General features: G+C 42.0%; 1 protein-coding gene across 2 annotated transcripts in view; it reads left to right on the plus strand.

Annotated features, from left to right (window-relative positions):
• RAB3B (RAB3B, member RAS oncogene family) overlaps positions 1-16,124 on the plus strand; it is a 54,117-nt gene extending 37,993 nt beyond the window's left edge. For both annotated transcript variants that reach the window (XM_032192809.1, XM_032192808.1), the window contains exons 3-5: positions 6,031-6,149; positions 13,835-13,959; positions 15,747-16,124. In XM_032192809.1, the coding sequence (XP_032048700.1) occupies positions 6,031-6,149; positions 13,835-13,959; positions 15,747-15,934 (432 nt within the window). In that variant the 3' untranslated portion in view covers positions 15,935-16,124. The remainder of the gene's footprint in view (positions 1-6,030; positions 6,150-13,834; positions 13,960-15,746) is intronic.
• The last annotated feature ends 3,780 nt before the right edge of the window (positions 16,125-19,904 follow it).

Below are 19,904 nucleotides of genomic sequence, written 5' to 3' on the forward strand. Positions count from 1 at the left end.
CATCTCCATGGTGGAAGCAGTTGTGTGGGAACACTATAGAAAACAGGGTGGCAGCAGCTGCTGTACAGCCTAAGCACAATAGGATGGGAGAGTGAAGTGTTTGCAACTGATGGTACTGAGATTTTCCAAGGCTTCTCATTTTACTTCCATTTAAAGTGAAGAAGGGGCAATGCTTAAAAAACACTTTGCAGGGTTAGAACCTTTTATATAAAGTACAGGGATTTTGTGCGTGTGTTGCTTTTTTTCTGGCAAAAAACCATTTTGCTGCACATTGCTAATATTGCTCAAAAGGAACTGGCTCTCAAGGTATCTAAATGTGTCTGAGTAGGTTCCAGTGACTCCTGCGCAATGGGAGCACTCAATAGCAAGAGAGGAAAAAAACATGCTCAATATGATCCATTGAACTGGAGCATTTTAATCAGAGCGGTGCTCTGAAGGAACCAGGTGTTATTTTGCTCCTGGCAGCAACTGAAACTTCACAGACTTTTCATGACATCACATCTTTTCCATGTCTTAACCAGTGACTCATCTTGCTTGTCTGTTTGTTCCTATTTCTAGCTTCCAGCAGGAACAGTAAGCTCAACATTAGCATTTCCTCATTAATGTCACATACTAGTCTGCCACAGGTCACTCTCTTCACTCACCTGTGTGATTCTCAGTAGATTTTTTCCCTCCTACTCCAAGTGACTTCTGTTTAGCTGATTCTTGGTGGCTTTCAGTCAAAAGTCCACTTTTGCGGAGGAAATATGTGCATGTTCATGTAGTGTGCAGGAGGTCTGATGGCAGAGCACCACACTGAGCATTAGGCAAACACTCAGCTGAGGAAGTCTCGGCCCCAGAGCACGCAGGCTGACACATACATGCCTGCTGAGATGCAAGAGGTCGGACTGGAGCATACTGGCCATCTCGCAGCAGGCATCAATAATATCGAACAAACCAACTAGAACTGCTGGAGGTCACGAGAAATTTAACACTTCACTTTGCAGCAGTCCAGAAAAGTGAGGAAATGTGGTTGATTCCCTAGATTTGAGCAGCTAACTAGGAGCGAGGAAGGAAGGACAGGGCAGCAGCAGAGAAGGCTGCACCCACAGCCTGAGGGATCTGTCTGCAGCTGGGAAGAGAGCAGCAGTGGTTATAGATGCAGAGCAGTACTATTTTTTCACAGCAGTGATGCTGACATGGAACTGAGAAGGCTTCACATGAGCACAGATGTTTCCTCATCCATGTGGAAAGGAAAGTAAACAGGTTATGGACATAAATGGGTTGAGTAGGAGCCCCAGATTGCCCTGAAGCAGGACAAACAGCCCTCTGCCTGCAAGAGGTGCCTTTTTCTTGCTTATTTGGGTTACCTGTCTTGTGGAGAAAAAGAGCTGAGGTGCACAGTCTTGCTGAGAGCTGAGCCCTGGTGGCAGGGAGACAGGTATCTCCTAGCATTTTGATGTCTAACAACTTGCTGCCCCTATAAACACTGGGTCATGAAGTCGATTACCCTGTCTCCAAGGCTGACCAGACTTGGAACAAGGTGCAGAACGCTATACCTAAAAGCTATAGGAATAGCCTTTGGCAGTTGTGCTTGGTGCTGGTGACTTGAGGTAGATACAAGCCTCTGCTCTGAGTCTCTCAGCAGCCTACACAAGGAAGGTGTTAAGTACATAGCAGCAGTGGATTGCCGTACGTGCAGTTTGCAGTTGTTGCCATCCAGCTGGACAACAGGTAGCTTCTGTTCTTAGGTATTATTATTCTTTGAAAAACAACAACAACAAATCCTTCAAAGAATTGCAAGGTTTATTTGTTATAAAGACTGTCACGTACACTGCTGGAAAAGTCACGGTGCTGAGGGGATTAAATCTGGTGCAGATGAGAACTTTTGGTGACATTTTATTTTGTACAAAGGACTTGTGGCTGGAAAATCTTCATTAGAAGAGCAATGGTAGGGACTCTGACTTTTCAGACCAGCAGCAAAGATCATCTATGGGGCTTTAAAAATTCAAGTCTGTTTCCTCTGCAAGTTCCTTGCTGCTTCTGTTGAGACAGCCGAGTAAACAACAAAAAGATGGTTGTGCTCATCTGAATGTTTAGGTGATGGACCTTGTGAGCAGAGGGCATCTGCACATGATGCAGATGCATTTAGATCTTTTTTCCTGTGATAAACACTGAATTTTGATTACTCATTAATGCGAAACCTTCCATTTTTTTGATTCAAGCTCCCAACTAATGGTCTTGCGGGGTTTGTTTAATTGTTTATATCAAGGACAGGCACATATGTAAGCTCCAAAAGAACAGACTTGTTAGCACATTAGTGTAAATATACCTCACAGAGGCCCTTCTGTGCTTGGCTATAACTAAGCTATCTGATTCCTCATCAGGGAGAGCCAGGCAGGCTTCTGGATGCTGAAGGCTCAGGCTCTTCTTCCTAGGCATTTGGCTAGACTGTTAATTAGAGTTGCAGCAGGTTTCTGCTCGTCCCCGCCTGTGCCTTGTCTGCTTGCTTTTCTGGTCCTCTAATGAGTTTGTGTTCTACCTGGAAATCTTGCAAACAACTTGAGGGGTGGAAAAAAAAAAAAAAGCAATCTGCGTCAGTTATTTCTCTCCTTCATTAGATAAATGTCTCGTACGCAAAACTGAAACGCCTAATTACCTGCGGCTCGTGGTGTTTTAAACAGATGTAAGGGTGGTTAGTGTACGAGCTGAAGAAGTAGAGCTCGGATTCTGCAGTTTGTTTTCTTTCATTTCTGTTTAAAAATCTGTGTGTGTGTTTGGGGGGGTGGGGGTAGTTCACACAAAGACAGCGTAAAACAGAGTGTGAGACAGGGAAATTAAGTCCTTTTAGAGCTGTCTAAGAATCTAACATAACCTGAGGAAAAAATTGATGTTAGGGTGATACTAGGAGATTCAAAGGGCTTTGGAGACATGTGACTAAAAACCTTTACGGGGAGAAAAGGTGCTCTGTTCCTGTGCAGTAAGCCAGAGCTGGGAACCCCAGTGTCATGTAGAGACGAGTGGCAGCTCTGCTTCAGGCCGCCCCAGGCAAGGCTGCGAAGAAACTTTACGTATCATGAAATATAGGATGCTTGGTTTTGGCCTCCCTCTTCCCAGATAACCCGAGGAGGTAGGCACCAAAGTATACACTAATGAACGTGCAAATTGCCTTCCTAACGAGGGCAGTGCCATGCCCACCCAGAGCAGGCTGTCACTAAGCAAATGCCTGCAGCCCCCCGGGGCTCTGTGCCCCCTGCTGCCCCGTCCGCACCTCTCACTGAGGTACACATCAGGGCCACCGGGTTTCATGGGGGGATACAAAACCCAGCAATCTAGAATTACCAAACTTGACAGTCTTCAGGCAGCCCCACAGCCTCCCTGTCACGCAGATGAAGTCTGGGCTGAGTGAAGTTCCTCCATGAACACAGGCACTGAGCTTGTGCCAGCGCCTGGTTTGGAGGGTTCCTCGTCCCTTCAGGCTTCCCAGGACCTCCTCAGAGCTGACTCCTTGCTCCAAGCCGTTGTTGAACCGTTTCTTTCCAAATTATTCTGTGTTTAGCTGAACAATGCTGCTTGTGGTTTCCTACTGCCTGATCAATCTCCTGCCCTAAGCCAAAAAGGGGCTATTTAAACAGAAAACGAGGTGAGAATTGGGAGGTAGAACCAGCAAACAGTAACTCTGTGAGCATGTGAATTAAAGAAGCCTGACTACCCTTGGATTTTATTTTATTTTATTTTTTTTCATCCTTTGTAGTATCTGAGAAGTTATTTATACTGATTTAGGTCTTTCTCCTAAAGAGAGAGGTGTTTTGTCCTAATGAGGCATGAAGAAAACCTCTCCTGTGGATCCTTTTGTGTCTGAGAAAGATAAGCGCTACACTTGAGCTTAGTGTGTGCTTAATGTCTCTCTTCTCCATTCCAGCTATTTTTATACCATTTGTAAGAGCATACCTCCAAGATTGACTTTTGATCAGATTTGACTTGAAATGCATTCGTAATTTCCAGAGTTAGAATAAGCATAAACTCATGCGTGTGTGGAGACCAGTGGTTTTATAAACCTTGTGTCCTCAGGAAATCAGGCTAAAATAAAGCAACTATCATGTCTCTCCTTATTAACAGAGTGAAAATATTGCTCAGAGACCCTTCTCACCTGAAGGAGTGCAGGCAGGAGCCAGATGACCCAGCTGGTTTAGCTGCTTGGCAGCTAAGTGAGGGTGCAGTGTCAGTGAGCAGGAGAGCTCTGTGATGGATTTATCAAGGGCAGGAGAAGAAATGGCTCAGGCTGCAAGGTGGTGTCCACCTCACTCTGGTGCTTCTTGTCAGGAGGGAATCAGAGAAATATTTCTTAGCCATAATGCCTCGCCATGGTCAGCCAGTGGGCTACCCTGCCTTGAAAGAAGCACACAAGTCCCAGTGAAAAATCTCTTCATCTTTCCAGGGATGTGGTGGAGACCCAGCAACATTCATGCTGCATAATCTCTGCCCTGGGAGATTGACTTTGTGTTAGAGCTGTGGATAGTCTCATGGCAGTGCAATAGGCTGAGCCTTTTAAGCAAGCTGCGGGGAGCTTATTTACAAGTGCCTTGCTCCTACAGAGAGCCTCTGTGATGTGCTGGTGCCAAACAACAGGTGATCATTGATGTTTTCCCTTTTCATATACTTGCTTGAGTGTGTTCTGGAAGGGCCAACACTGTCTCTTGCATGCAAATAAATAAATAAAGCTGCATTCATGGGACCTATGGACTAGGATTTTAAAAGCTGGATTTCCCTCCCATTGTACCTCATGTATTTTCTCTGGATTGTGGTGTGTTTGATCAGAAACATACCCTATGCTCCTGGAAGAGTGCTCTGTATGGATTTATTTTTCTCTTCCAGGTAGCTATGTGAATAAGTCCTTTCTGGATCTTTTTCTCTAGAGAAAGAACGTTTTTGTTAATCACATTTTAAACTAATGGCAGCGAATGCTTTCTGAAGTGGGGGTTTTGGTGGACTTCAGGGCTCATCTCAGATCTGATGACCTGTAAGAGTAACCAGCAGTCAATACCGTGTACTGAGCATTCCCTTTGAAGATAAGGCCCTACGCCACCCTGCAGCTATTTCATGCAGTTGCTCTTTACCAAAAGGTGGATGAAATGTTTTGTTCAAATGGTAGATACATCCTACATCCTATTTGAAGCATGTAACTTCTGTCCCTGGTTCAGTGGGCAGGTCCAGAGGGAGCAGATTGGCTAGAGGACTACTGATCTGATGTAGAAATATTCCCCAGTTTGAGCAGACCACTGGAAATGCGAGGAATAAATGTTGTTGTCATCCAGCAGATGGTAGCTGGCATATTTTCCAGCTGGTGTGAGTATTTTGAAATTCCTCTGTTGTACGTGCCAGAGCCAGAGCTTCACCTTTGTGCTGTCAGGCTGAACATAGAAATGCAAACTGCAGATAAAGTTGTTCTTCAGCGCTCCACAGGCGAAGAGAATTAAGCTGCAGAAGAGGGTAAATAAGTCTTGAATTAGCATACGCCCCTCTGTACTGTGATCAGGACAGTCCATATCAAATTCACTTTGTATAACAATTTTCACTTCATCCAGCCTTTAATTGTTGTCTCTAACCTCAGGTAAGAACTGAATCACCCACATCATCCATCTCAATGATGTATTTCTGACCGTGACACTAAATTGCAACACAGATGTCTTTTGCCAGGTACACTGCTGGACTGTTTTCCACTGCCTCTGCTTTGAAGTGCCATCTTGCAGTGAACTCTGCTAACATTTGGTTATTGCATTGAGGCTAAAGCAGAGAAGAGCAATTAAGAGGTTGACATCTTTGTGTTTTTTTAATAATACACGTGTCAAAACACATTTAAGAGATCATCATTGATGCAAAAGCCCAATTAATGCTAAGATTTAAGTAGAGCTCATTTCAGTGATAACAAATGATAATTTTCATACGTACAATAATAAAAAGGAATTGCCTTATTTTAGATATAGGACCTAACTACAAGTCCTGTTTCTGAGAATCTGAGTCTTAAAGCTTAAATATTCCTTTTTGTTCCAGGATACAGCTGGACAAGAAAGATACAGGACCATCACTACAGCCTACTACCGAGGAGCTATGGGCTTCATCCTCATGTATGATATCACCAGTGAAGACTCTTTCAATGCAGTGCAAGACTGGTATGAAATAAGTTATCGTTGTTAAGTTTGTTTGTTTGTTTTGTGTGATTCTCTTTTCACAACTGTTTGTTGAGAACATCTGCCTTCCCACCCTTCACATTGCTTTACAACACCATATTCTTTCTTCAGCTATGGCTAACCTATGATGTAGATTCTCGGTTATTATAAGCTCTTCTGGCTCCACTGAATTCAGTACAAAAGCAGAAACACCAGAAAATGATTTCTGGACTTTTTGGTTACAACAAGCCAGAGTGAAAAAAGAAAGCACTAAATCAGTCCCTTGAAAAAATTTATAGCAGATTTCAAAGCTGCATTGGTACCCAGGCGTGAATTCCCGTTTCTTTTGTGCACTTTTCCTTCTCAACCTGGAGTCTCCCCTCCACCTGTCTTCTTCCTTGGGAAGAAAAGCCCTGTCTTACCCCATGCTGCAATTTGATTTTAGAGCTGTCGTTCAGACCTTCTTCCTTCCAGACAAGTATGTATACAGAGCAGGAAGAATAGAGGTCTTTCCAGAAGAACCAAGGCAATGCTTGCAGCCCCCATGGTAGCTGATGGGAGGTAATTCTCTCACCAGTGCGATGCTCAGGGTGAAAACACCAGAGCTGCAGCTGCAAGGTAGCAGCTATAGGCACAGCACAGATAAGTGGGAGGCTGTATGCTGATGCTGGAACTCTGTTTTTTCCATGGCATCCTCTCAGAGGGACTCTGGGTCATAGGAAATGGGAGTTCCTTCATACAGGCCCACAGCTGGAGTCTGTTCAGAGCTGGGCAATAGGGTGTGGGCGTCCCTGCTATAAAGAACTGTCAAAGAAACCAGATTATGTCTCTGACTTTTCTGTAATGGCACTGAACACTCTCTGACATTGGGACATCAATTCTCATTATGACTATCGTGTTGACAGGGAAGACTTGGAGACTTCAAGTATCTTGCAGTCATTCCTGCTTGTTACCTGCTGCTTTATACTGCAGATAGGCATGGCCAGCATGCCCGAAAGGCAGTGCAGAGGGTAATGGAATCTCCTAAGTCTGACAGATTGATTTGCAGTGATCTCAGTGACCCCCTGGAGAATGTGATGGTAGCAGGTGGGTGACTTAAAATTTCCTTACCTGGCACTGGTTGTTAGCACCCAGCTCAGTCTGGCTTTTTGACAAACACTTCTCCTGTATCTCCTAAACTGGGTTGTAACTCAAAAGCCAAAACAACATAGCTTGTTGTTTCTAATAACTTGGTCTTCTTCTGAGGTTGCCCACTACTTCTTCTCACTGTCCACTCAAGCAGCTGCTCATGATCATCACATCCAAAGATGCAGTCTCTGCTTTCACTTTATCTCCAGTATCACGACACCATGTTGCAGAAGGTGGACTGCAGCTATCAAATTAAGTAACTCAAAGGGCTTGGGAATGGGGTAGTCCATGGTGATTTTTTGGAAGGAGGTTTCTGACTTGATTATGTAGGTTTCCTTGGAATTGTACAAATGCAGGTTATTAATACACTTCCTGTATCTCAGAAAAGTTCCTTTCAGGTGTTTTTTTTTTTCCCCCTACATTTTATAATATTTCTAAGTAGTGCTCTTAAAAGCAGCTGACTTTACACTGTGAATTTATTTCCAAGGATGTGCAGAGCAAGAGACAGCACAGGGTCATTAGCTTTTACTCATGTCTTAGAATCAGCCAACTTGTAGGGAATTTTGGTTTGGAATTTTGTTTATCAAATCCAAGTCTAAGCCATTTTTATCTTGTGTGACTAACTTTCAAATTGTTTTTCTTCTATCTGCTTTTCCATGTTTCTGAAGTATGTCTAGATATTGAAGGTTAAGGTGTTGTTTCTTCAGATCTTTGAGATGGGCAGAGCTCATACAAACCTCAGTCTTTTTATACATATTCAATACTTCAGTTAAATGGTCTTTTGGCAAAAAATAAAATAAATCTACATCTATGAGCTACTACTATGAACTTATATTTTAAAGTTTGCAAAGGTGAAATTTTGTACTGAAATGGTCTAACATCTGTTCCATCGAAGAATGTACCAAGGTCAGCTTTGCATACTTGACTCTCTTCCAGCCCCGGAGTATCTTTGCTAAGAGGAACTTGTCAACCAAAGCATAGAGGTGGACCATCACTGCTGAATTTCACTTGGCTCGTCAGGAATCTTTCCAACTATTAGCTTTAAGATTTTGAGGCCATATGGTGGTGGAGGCAGGTGAAAATGTAGTAGCCCATGTAGCCCATTTCCTTTCTTTGAAGCTTGTCCACAGGAGTGGAAATAATACCTGCAGCAAGCCAGCATAGCTGTGCCAGCAGAGTCCTCTAGTGGCCATGCAGCCACGAGACTTTTTTTTTCCCACTCTTCAAAGTTGTTTTTGAAACTTCTGAAGGGATGAGTAATGCAATCCAAAGCTTTTGTCTTTTGCTGGTGCTGCTGTATCAGTCCCTGGCACATTGGTAGCAAATATGCAGGATTTTTTTTCCACTGGGTGATATTGTTATTGTTTCAAAACAAAACATTGCATTGGATCTAGTCTTCAGTCAGGATCTACGCTCCCTGGAAAATGAAGGTATCTGCTATGGGAGTGGAACAAGCTCCTTCAGCCTAGTCCCTCCTCAGGTCAAGTGTGAGAAGGTAGCAGTGCGCCTAATGATAAAAACAGGCCTAGCAGTCCTGCTGTGCTTCTCCTTGGTGAGAGGATGGAGCAGCAGTTGGGAAGCTGCAGAGGCCATAAAATCAGTAGCATGCCCCTGCCTTGTCCCCTGCATCCCACCTGGGTGTGTCACCTTCCTGCTGTCCCAGCAGGAGGGAGGACCTCTGTAACAGGGATGGAGCATCGACCTGGAATTACATCAGCAATAATCTTGGCAAAAGTGATCAGCTAAACTCATCCCAGGTGTTTTTACATCCTGCAAATTTCCAGAAAAAAAAAAGATTACAGCAATCAATCCTACACATATTTTCTCCCTTTTAAATGTCCTGATATTCTGGCTGGTTAGTAATGCATTTTTTGGTGTCCAGCTACAGTAAATAAAGAATTCAGTTAAGTTGAACATTTTGTGATAGATGCAATATGGTGTGGCAAATTGACTGACATTTCTAGATACTGAGAATAAATCAGCAATATTCAGTTAATGTGAATTAAATCCAGTAAGAGGAACCTGTTAATCTTTCCAGTTATTTCTAAAATAGCATGTGAGGATGGAATTTTAGTGTTCCTCTGGCATAAAAAAACACAAACTGAATAAGCTACTGATGAGACCTGCGTAGTGAGCTACAGAATGAAGCCTGCTGAATGTCCTTAAAAAATTGAAAGGTCTTTCTGTAAATTTAAAAATAAACTACAAATTAACAACTGATAAGTATTCTCAAATTAGGTGACATGCTTTCATCTAATTAAAATAATTTATTTCTGTGAAATTGATGAATATATTTGGAAATGACGAAGAAGGATTTAAGCTTTTATAAGTAGGAAGGGCTTCAATTTCAAGAACTTTTATGTTGAAATATCTTCAATATAAAATATATAGAAAAGGATAATTTTAACTGAGGTACCCACATTCATGCACATTTAATGGACTGTGTGACAGATATGTAAAAGAAGTTGGAATTAATATATTAAAATGGTATTTATGTGGAAATTGGGTAGAAAGTAGAAATGGAATTTTTTAAAAAGTGCACATTCTCAGATAGAACAGATACTTTAATAGGTCTTTTGTGAACTTCTCTTGGGTTTTCTTTCTGTAGTCTTACACTGATTTAACCAAGTGCATTTTCAAACAATTTAGGGGCAAGTTAGCATGTAGGCACAGTTTTATGATATTTTACTGTAATGCACATTTATTACAAATAATTAAAAAGGAAATTAATATTTTTGAAACTTCTGCATGTGAGTGAGTCATCTGGCATGTGATCATGGAACTGGGTTCATTAAGCGAATGCAATCAAGCTTAGGAGCGTAGCTCAAGAAAATGAGGAGCAAATAAATAGAAATGATGCCTCTTCCCCTGACAGTTAGCTGCTGTCCATCCTAGTACGTTCTCATTGGCAGGTAAGAATTTCCCACCTGAACATAATTCCTGGGTCTTTACTCGTTCACAAAACCTTGTAATGCCTCCAGTTGTACACAGTAATCGTTTAAGTGTTTTACAGTAGGACATTCTCCAGTCTAAAGCTTGTTCCTTCTTGCTGGTGCCCTGCCTACTGCCGTTTGGTGCGTCAGGTTTTTTAAGCTGCTGTGTAGGCAGGCTTTCAATGTGAGTCTCAGCCCATCTCACTGCTTTCTCTTATACCATCTCTTCTTGCAGAGTTTCCTACAGAAAGCAAGCCAAAAGTATGAAAAAACAGCTGAACCAGAGACCTAGTGCTCCAAGTAAGCTCTTGCCCATGGCAAACTTTTGTTTAGCTCCCAGGGGTGTGCAGAGATCTTGCAATCCATCTTCATCACTACACTGAAGTTGTGGGGAGGCAGATTTGTGCAAAGTCAGCTCTCAACCAGAGAGAGGTATTTTCTCTTGTAGTCCTCTCTAGTGTCTTAGAGCTCATATCCTCCCTCTAGGTGGGAAATTGCCATAGTAAATTGTGTTTGCTAGCCTAATTTTTCTCCAAGCCTTTTTACGAAGCTCTAACATCCTCTCTAAAACTTACCCCATGTGTGTGTGGTGGACTTTACCTCTTATCTCTGGCTTCTTGGCAGTGACTGTTTTAACAGCCTCCTGCCCTGTCCACAAATGAAATAGTCTGCCGTAGGATTTCTTCCTTGGGTGGTCTTTACTACACCCATCTTATGAGTGGAAATCCTAAAGAGGATTCTGGTTTGCTTTGTGTCACTCCAGAAATACTTCATCTGAACAAAATAAAGGTATTCTATCCTTTAAATAAGGAGGATCATACTTATATCTTAGGTGTTTAGATAAGCTCTTGATATGGTACACGAACACAGTCTTCAATTCATTCTCATGAATCAGATGTCTTTCCTGTTGGGTGAGTGAATGGGTTAAAATGAACTTTTATGTCTTTCAGCTCAGTTTCTAGATTTGTTAGACAGTTATTATTTGATGCTGCCTTGATAGTTTTGTGTAGATAAATCAGTGTGTTATACATCATTTGAAACCGTACAGAAAGTAGAATATATTCAGAATTTGCTACTGTGAAGTAAATGGAAAACATTGTGGGAACAGCTTTGGATAATCTAGACAATTTCATAGAAGGGAAGGGAAAAATAGGTTAAATTTGTCTTAGATTTAAGCAATAGGTGGGTTCACAAACCACTAGCTTTATTTATCCTTAAGGCTGATCTCCAAATTAGGTTTTTGATATATCCATGTAACTGTGAACCTGAGGCTATTTTTCTTCTAAGCATGAATTGTAAAAAACATGCTTTATCATTAATTTGGGGAATTCAGCACAAATAAGGCATAACATTATCATTGTCACATATTTTTTCTAGTGTACATGCAGGACTGCCATGATATTTGTTGAACCATCTCAATTGCACAAGCCATTTTTTTTTTGCTTTATTTTCCTAAAGCTCCTAGAAATTTGTTCACTTTTTGGAGAAGGATCAGGATTTTTTAGACATTCTTCTTTGTAAGTAAAGCTTTATTATTATTATTATTATTATTATTATTATTATTATTATTATTATTATTATTATTATTATTATTTACAATAACTGTAAACGGCAGTGTTCTGAGCGAGGATTTTCACTAACTTGTACAAAACAAGAACAAGATTCAGTGGGAGATCCTACATGTTTATCTCCTCTTTTTCACGTTCCAAGTAATTCCATTTAGATATCTAAGATTTGGCAGCAAGTCTTCGTGTGACCCCCCTGAAAGGCTGAATCCAAACCAGAGAGAGGAATGGGAGTCAGAAGAGCCCAGCTATAGGTGCTTTAAAAGGAACATAGAGAGACTTACGTTCACTCTATTGTTTACAGAGTGAGAGTGGGAAGATTTCATCTTCCTGGGCTTTTGGCTGATTTCTGAAGTCATTTCCTTTTGTGATGAGCCTTGAGAAACCCCAGAATACCATATTAACTCATTACGTAGCTCTCACGGGACTTGTCTACATGGGGACAGTAGACAGTTTCCAGGACAGTAAGAAGAATTTAAGTTTCACAAAGTCCTTGTTCATTTTTGCAAGGTGCGTTTTGGGCCTGGGCTTGTGCGGTGTGCTTGGTCTGGGTTTGTGTTTTCCAGTGCAAACTGAGTAGGCTGCTGCTTAAAGACAAGTTGTACAGGGATGTGACCCCTTTTTCACAGATATCTGTGGAGCAGTGTGACCGTCTGCTTCCATGGCAAAGGCAAGTAAGCAACTGAAAACTAATTAAAATTTATCATTAGTACATCAGAGCTGGAGGCTCCCGCTAATTGAAAAGCGAAGGAATCGAGTGCCTTTATTGTTTGGGGAGTTCAAGCAAACTAAACAGAAGTTAAACTCTGAGGGCTTTCCTGGCTTCCTGGGAAATGGTAGATTTGCCCAAAACCATGATGGTCCTGTACAGAGAGGAGTGGTGAGCAGGGAGAAGGAATGGGAAGTGAGTAGGGCCTGGACCTGTGTTTGGAGGAGGGGTGGAAGAGGAAGGCGTCTATCTCTTCTGGCAGAACAGCCTAATTACCTTTGGGAAGGAGGGAGACTTCAAAGATAGAGCTGACTTGGTGAAGATAAAATAGGTTGGGCCAGCCTGAAAAATGGATGAAAACATCCTACTGTGTTAACACTGTTTCACTGCTCGCTCTGTGGCACCATGTGTGTGTGTATTTAACTCCTCTTTTGTCAAAGAAAAACTATAAAGAGGCTAAGTGTAAGGTCAGACCCCTGAGGTCTGCAGCCAGCTCCGCTCCTTTTTCAGCACACTGAGCCCCAGAGAGCTTCAGAGGCTGCAAGTTCATCTCAGTGCTCCTGCTTCAATTCCCGTGTACTTGATCCCTTTGTCATTGATGTTGGCATTTGTCAGATACATGCTGTCTGTCACTGCAGCTGCTGTTTCCTGCATTAGGTGTCACTTAATCCAGCTGGGTTCAAATATTAGCTCGCAAAGCCTCACCTTGAGCCTGCATCTTCCCAATTTGATAAATTTCTGTTTCTCTTTAGCATTTGTTGCCGTGTTTCTATGCACCTTTCTGTCTCCATGACAGTTTCCTGTTCAAGCAAAGATGACTTGATGCTTTCGTCTACGTTTGACTCTCAAAATACAATTTCTTAAGGTGTTACCAAAACTCTGCAGAAAAACAGATATTTTTTTCTCATTATGAATTATTTTCATGTTTTGCAAGGGGCTGTAGAACTAGTACAAACAGACTGTAGCTGAAGTAGAATGCGTTTTAGAATGCTTCCCCTTCCCCCCGACTTCAAAAAATTATTCCACTAATTTTTTGTCTGAATCTCAAGATCTGCAAAGCACTTACAAATTCATAAGGAACTTTATTGTCACACAAAGCTAAAGAATAATAAAATTAAATGGTGTTGTAGATTACATTGGATGAATCCTTGCTTTATGTGTAAGTTTAGTCATTTGTCTTCCAGCTTACAGTCTTTGGATATGGATATTTTATTTAATGGCATTTATGCCATTGGCATAAATGGCATATGGCATATGGATATTTTATTTAATGGCATTTATTTTCATACTTGAAACATGATTGTCTTTTGGCATGGCTGATGGAAGGAAACAATCTTTCTTGTCCTGCTGTAGGGCCACACAAATCAAGACTTACTCCTGGGACAATGCACAAGTGATTCTTGTTGGAAACAAATGTGACATGGAGGATGAAAGGATTGTTCCTTTGGAGAAGGGGAAGCATCTGGCTGATCAGCTAGGTACGTGTCATAGCTCTTCTATTTATTTTTTCTTTTCCAATTCTTCATGCTGTGTTCCTTTTGATTAGTACAATAAAAAAGTCCTTCCATCAGTAACGCTTTAATAGTGACATAAGGTGATTAATATATTCTAGCTCAAAGATGATTAATATATTCTAGCTCAGTATTTTACTTGTTTAGTGCTGAATAATACCTTCTTGTAGGGTGGCTGTATTTCTAATGCTAATATGTAAGGGTATGAGGAAGATGAAGTTTATCTGGGGAGAACAACTTCTATTTGCTCAGCTGAAAGAAAAAAGGACGGGAAAATATACCTGGTTTTGACAGGCAGCATTTCTGTATATTAAATGTGATAACTGTTCAGCATTATCTGAAACTGCTTTGTGTATCAGGTAGGAAGAATCTCTTTAATTGCCTATTGACTGCTTAAGCTGTTAGCTTTCATCGTAATGATTCACATAAAGGTTATCCTTTAGCGTTTGTCTCTAAACTTGTGTAGTGGCATTAATGTCATTGAAATCATTTTCCAATCAGATTAAGAAATTTATTGGCCTGAATGTGAATTAAATCAAAACAGCTTCAGCCACAGCAAAAGCTAAAACAGTGTTGGACTGACAAATACCACTGTTTTGTTGCCTCATTTCTTTTGCCTGTTCCATACATCCTTAATCATCTTCGGAGATGGCAAGTGGGGCAGGCAGAACCCTCGTCTGTTACTTGAGAGCTCTCCCTACTTATTACTAACACAGCAAACATTTCCACCGTCGCTTCACCTGTTATCCCATGATTTTTAAAAAGTGGATACCTACTTGAATCTCACGCAAGATGACTCAGGTTACCAGCAGTGGTAATCAGCTAAGAAGGCTTTTCTTTCCCTTAATTTGTGACAGAATCAAGGAAATTGATGCAATGGAAAATGCCCCCAAAAGACAGAATGTCTCTTACACCAAAATAAACAGTGTGATGCTTGTACTTTTGCTGTTGGTGGTATAATAGCCTGGTAAACAGAAGCAATAGCCATTGTAAGTTATGGTTGGTCTTTGAGACCCTTGTGGTTAGAAAGACAAAGAAGTGTGTGGCCTGAAACAGCACAGGTAACGTTTTGCAGTTCAGCATGGTGCTCCTGGCTGAAGCCAGGAGCTCTGGGTGTCAGCAGGAATGGCTGCCTCCATGCCATCCCTACCTATGTGTGACTCCAGCCTTGCTGTAGTTCTTTTAATCAGAAAGAGTCAGCATTTGGGAGTCTGTGCTCATTGCTGCGGTTAGGAGCTGTCTGCTGGCTGCTGATACTACTCTACTGGAGACGCACAACATGAATTTTAATCCAGCAGCACTGAACAGCCCTTGTCAGAACGGGTGTCAGGATGTGTGATGTACGGGCACTGAGCACACTGAAGAGCTTTGCACTTAAACTGACAAAGAACAGGAGAAAACAGGACCAAAGCACCATTTAGTTGCAGGTTATCGTGCAGCTGCAGCCCACTTCTCAGATGGGAATGAGAGAATTCGACTCCCTTGTCCTGGCTTTATTCAAATCCATGTTGTCTGCAGAAGTGTTTACCAGTGCTCTGGTAAGGATCCATTTACACCTCTAACCTTTATAGATGCTTGATGAACTTAGAAGTACTTCTGCTCAGTATTCTGAGACTGTGAGAGTCAACAGAGACATACAATTGTCTAATATCTTGTTTTCTTAAGATGAATTCTGAAAAAAATGGTTAGTATTTTAAAAGTCATGTCCCTAACATCAGTGTCTTGATTTTTTTTTTTGCATTTTTTTCTCACAGGTTTTGACTATTTTGAAGCTAGTGCCAAAGAAAACATCAACGTAAGGCAGGTGTTTGAGCGTCTCGTGGATATAATCTGTGAAAAGATGTCGGAGAGTATAGAATCAGACTCTTCCAGGGGCACTTCTGGAAGGAATGTGCGGCTCACAGACAACCCACCCCCTTCGCAGCAGAACTGCTCGTGTTAGTGACCTTTCTTGCTGAGAAATGTCCTTCTCCTTTCCTGACTAAATTTTCTCTTTTCATTTGTGATGGTGCATTATCATGTAATCCAAAGGCAGAAGTCTCTGTTGTAGGAAACTGGTATGTTTGTTTAATGTGCTGGAGTGTTTAATATGTATTTCCTCATCCAATAATTAAAAAAAAAAAAAAAAAAAAGAATAAATATCGTAAGTGCACCTAGTGTTAATGTATGAGTTACGCTGAAGAAAAAGAATTGTATAATGTTGCAAATGCCATTTCCACAGAGAATGTTGCATTTTTAATGATAAAGTCTACTATGGCAGAAAGAATTTTGTCAACACAGCAGGAAACCTAAAAGGAGGGAAAAGGTCTAAAAGAAAATGGGGACAAAACCATCTTCTCTTATAAGGCAAGAAATCATTGTTTTTATTTTTATATTTTTATTGTTTACATTATTAAAAACAACAACAAGCTATCCCCAGATATTTTTGGAGTCATGGCTGGTCTCCTCTAGACATGGACGTCGTGTTTGTCTGTATGATGGAGCAGAACACCATGTATTTCCATCTGATGGTTCAAGGTCCTTCAGAGTGCCAAGAGCATGAGGGTTGTCGCAGTTTGTGCCAAGCCTCTAAATGGAGGAATATGATGTGGAGGAATTGAAGCTGACAAGCAGGGAAGGAAAAATCCTTGCAGCCATACCTGCCCTGCCCTGCGCTCTTAGCTGGTGTTGGGTGAAGGACTGAGAGCACTTCTGGGGGCTGCTCTGTCCTGCAGCCTTCTCCTCAGTCTCAGGTAACCGCTTGTGAGGCGCTGCCAGTGTCACTGGTCAGCACCTTGCTGTGCACAAGCATTTGAGCCACAAGAGCTGACTCTCCTGCAGCTTTTTCCCTGTTACCTGTCTAGGTTTGGATCTACTCCGAGCAGCTGCTTGATGTCAGATACTTTGCAGGATGAAGGAAGGAGGATGTGGCTGTTGCATGCTTGGTTGGAGACATTCTGACAAGTAAGACTTAGAACAGCAGTATCTCAGAAAAATATCAGGAGAAAAAATCTTGTTGCCAATATTATTAGATTTTCTTTTTGCATTTTGTTGATTTCTGTTTTTAATTTGTACTGGATGGGTGCATGTGTGAGCATAGATTTTCAGGTTTCAGATTCAACCACAAGGTACAATTTTTTTTAAAAAAGTGTGTGTGTGTAGGGAGGGAAAGATGTGATTAATGAAACTTAAACTACAAAAGAAAAATGTTAAAGATATCCTATCAGTTATGCTACAGACATTTTGTTCCATGATTTTGTTCTCTGAAGGGACGCACATTTTTTAATATTCAACAGCTAAAATATTCTCATATTTCTGAAATCTCTAAAATTATAGTAGTCTATGTATGTGTGTAGAACTCTGTATATGTGTACTACCCACATGCAGAGCTTGCATTTCTCTGAAATATATGGAGGAACTGCTTTTGCAAATCTGTGAAATTGTGTAGAGTGTATGCCTTTGTTCACGATCACGCAGTCATTTGCCCATCCCAGCTCCAAACAGTGACTGCAAATTGTGTCTCTGAGTGCAAATTAGGTGGATATAGAAAGATTTGCTGTCTTAAGGGTGAAAACTATGAAAAGTTTTATGGCTTTTCCTTAGGCCTATGGACTCCTCTGACCAAGGAGAATTTCTGTTAGAAACTGGAGTCCAGTATCTGCCCACTGCACTGTGATTTGCTGGATCATTGCACTAGTGAATGCTTTTGTAATTTTGTTCTGTCATGTCTCAAAGCATAATAGTTCTAAGAAAAAAAAACCACGGTATTCTGGAGAAAAATATAACTACATTGATGTAGTTTGAGCTCATTGTGCTCAAGGCTTCATCCCTTTGCAACAGAGTTTGTATTTGTTTGCTTTCAGAAATCTCTACTGTGACATTTTGGGTGTGTATGATCTAGTACTGAAAATGCGATTTGTGCAGTGCAAGGACTGTGATTATTGTACCTAAACTCCTGAAACTGCAAAATAAAGAGAAATGTCATCATCAGGTGTGGCCAGAGAGCTTCTATGAGCTGCATTACTGATACCAGCCAACCTTCTGTGTATATAACGAAGGTGTTTCGTAATGCTCTTAAAGTAGATCAAACTATATAAGACCGTTTTTTGACAGCCTGATGATCCTGGAGCCTAGTAGCCAAGAATCACTACACGGATTTAGAACAGTGAAGACAAGGGTTATTTGGCCAATAAATGAGCAGTACAGTGTTTTAGTTACAGCAGAAGCAGGATTTAGTGTAACTTCTATAGTCAGAAAAAGAAATAAAAACTTCCACAGCAGAGAGTGACGATTTTGAGCTGTGAAGGTGTAAGAGAGAACATCAGGGAAAATAATGAATTTTTCAGCTCAGTAACTTGATGGTAAAAGAAAATAGATTCAGCAGAAATTGAATTTCAATTCTTGCTTTTCTACCCAATAAATAATTGTTTCATCATGTTCCAGTAAAATTAGATGTCTCTTTCTAAGAAGAATACAACGGTGTTCCAGGCCCTTCGAGCTAGGAATTGTTAGGCTAGGCAGAATTGTTTTTTACAGCACAACCCAGCAAGTAACTACATGTCGGAATTGTCCAAAGGAGTAGTGAAGAAAATGGTTATGAATTCTGTCCTTCCCAGTATGGCACACATGGAGATACCTTGCATTTTATGCAGAAATACTGAAGAGCTTATTTCAGATCGAGAATCAATCACAGGCAAGCTTGCAATACAACATATTCATAGAGAGATGGATTTCCTCATCTTGCATTTGCAATAAAAGCGACAAATGGAGAGAAAGCCTTTTGTCTTAATGGCATCCAGCTGACTTCAGAGTTATCAGAGTCAGTAATAATTGCTGTTTGTGTCAACTTATAAAAGATAACGGCAAAAAGTGAGATGATGTGTCAAGGCGAGGGAAATAACTGACTTGCTTCCACAGAAGACAAACCTGAAATGTTTGATGCATTCTTATATTTGACTGCCTTCCACTTGACTAGCAGTGCCCTAGTTATGATAAATCTTGTAACCATACCGTCTTTAAGGAAGAAAGAAACGAAGGAAAAAAGGAAGGACAGATGGACGGACTGCTCTCTACAAGCTTCTCTATTGCTTGTACCATCGCCTAGAGCACTCAGAGCACATTTCTGTCAGAAAAGCTGGGAAAAGGAGGCTGCAGGTGAGACGTGGTCTTGGCTTCCACCTAGCGGAGAAGCAAGGCGCTGAGCGCGGGGGGAGCTCCTCGAGCCTCTCACCCCTGAAACCTGTCTGCATTACTTCTACAGGCAACGCGGACACAGAAGGTAACGAATTACAGGAGAGTGAAGTGCGGAGCGGTGCAAAGGGGCTGTCACAAGCGGAACGGGAGGTGTGAAGGGGTCCCCGAAGGGGAGATGCCGGAGCTGAGGTGCTGGGGTTCCTGCTGGGGCCGGACCTCGCCACACAGGCGGCGGCAGCTTGGCAGGGGGGAAACTTTGTGTACCGAGGGGAAAGTGCTTGGGACTACGGAACTTGGGACTGGGTCAGCACCCACGGGCACCGAGTGCAGCAGGTCTGCCTTTTCTGTTGCATGTTTTGTGTTTTTTAGGAACAGAATTTAAAAAAATAATAATAATAATTAAAAAAAAAAAAGGCAGGTAACGGGCCACGAGGGGCCGGCAGCGCCTGTGAGGGGCGGGGGAGGCGGGGTAAGGGGAGGGGCCTCGCCTCAGGCAGCCACCAGGTTCTGGGGGCGGCTCGCGCGAGCTGATTGGCTCTGCCACGTGAGTGGCATCCGTTTGGGCCAATAGGCGAAGGGAATGAGGGAAGGGCTGGTTGGTCGTGTCGGGAGGGAGCGACATCTGCTTGGGCCGGCCTCCGCAAGGGGCGGTTGGACTCATCCAACGGGCGGGGGGGATGGGGGGTGCGGGTGTCAGCAAACACAGAAGGCGGCCACGATGCCGGACCCCGATGGGAGAG

This window comes from Aythya fuligula, chromosome 8, assembly GCF_009819795.1.
Source record: "Aythya fuligula isolate bAytFul2 chromosome 8, bAytFul2.pri, whole genome shotgun sequence".
Taxonomy (NCBI): domain Eukaryota; kingdom Metazoa; phylum Chordata; class Aves; order Anseriformes; family Anatidae; genus Aythya; species Aythya fuligula.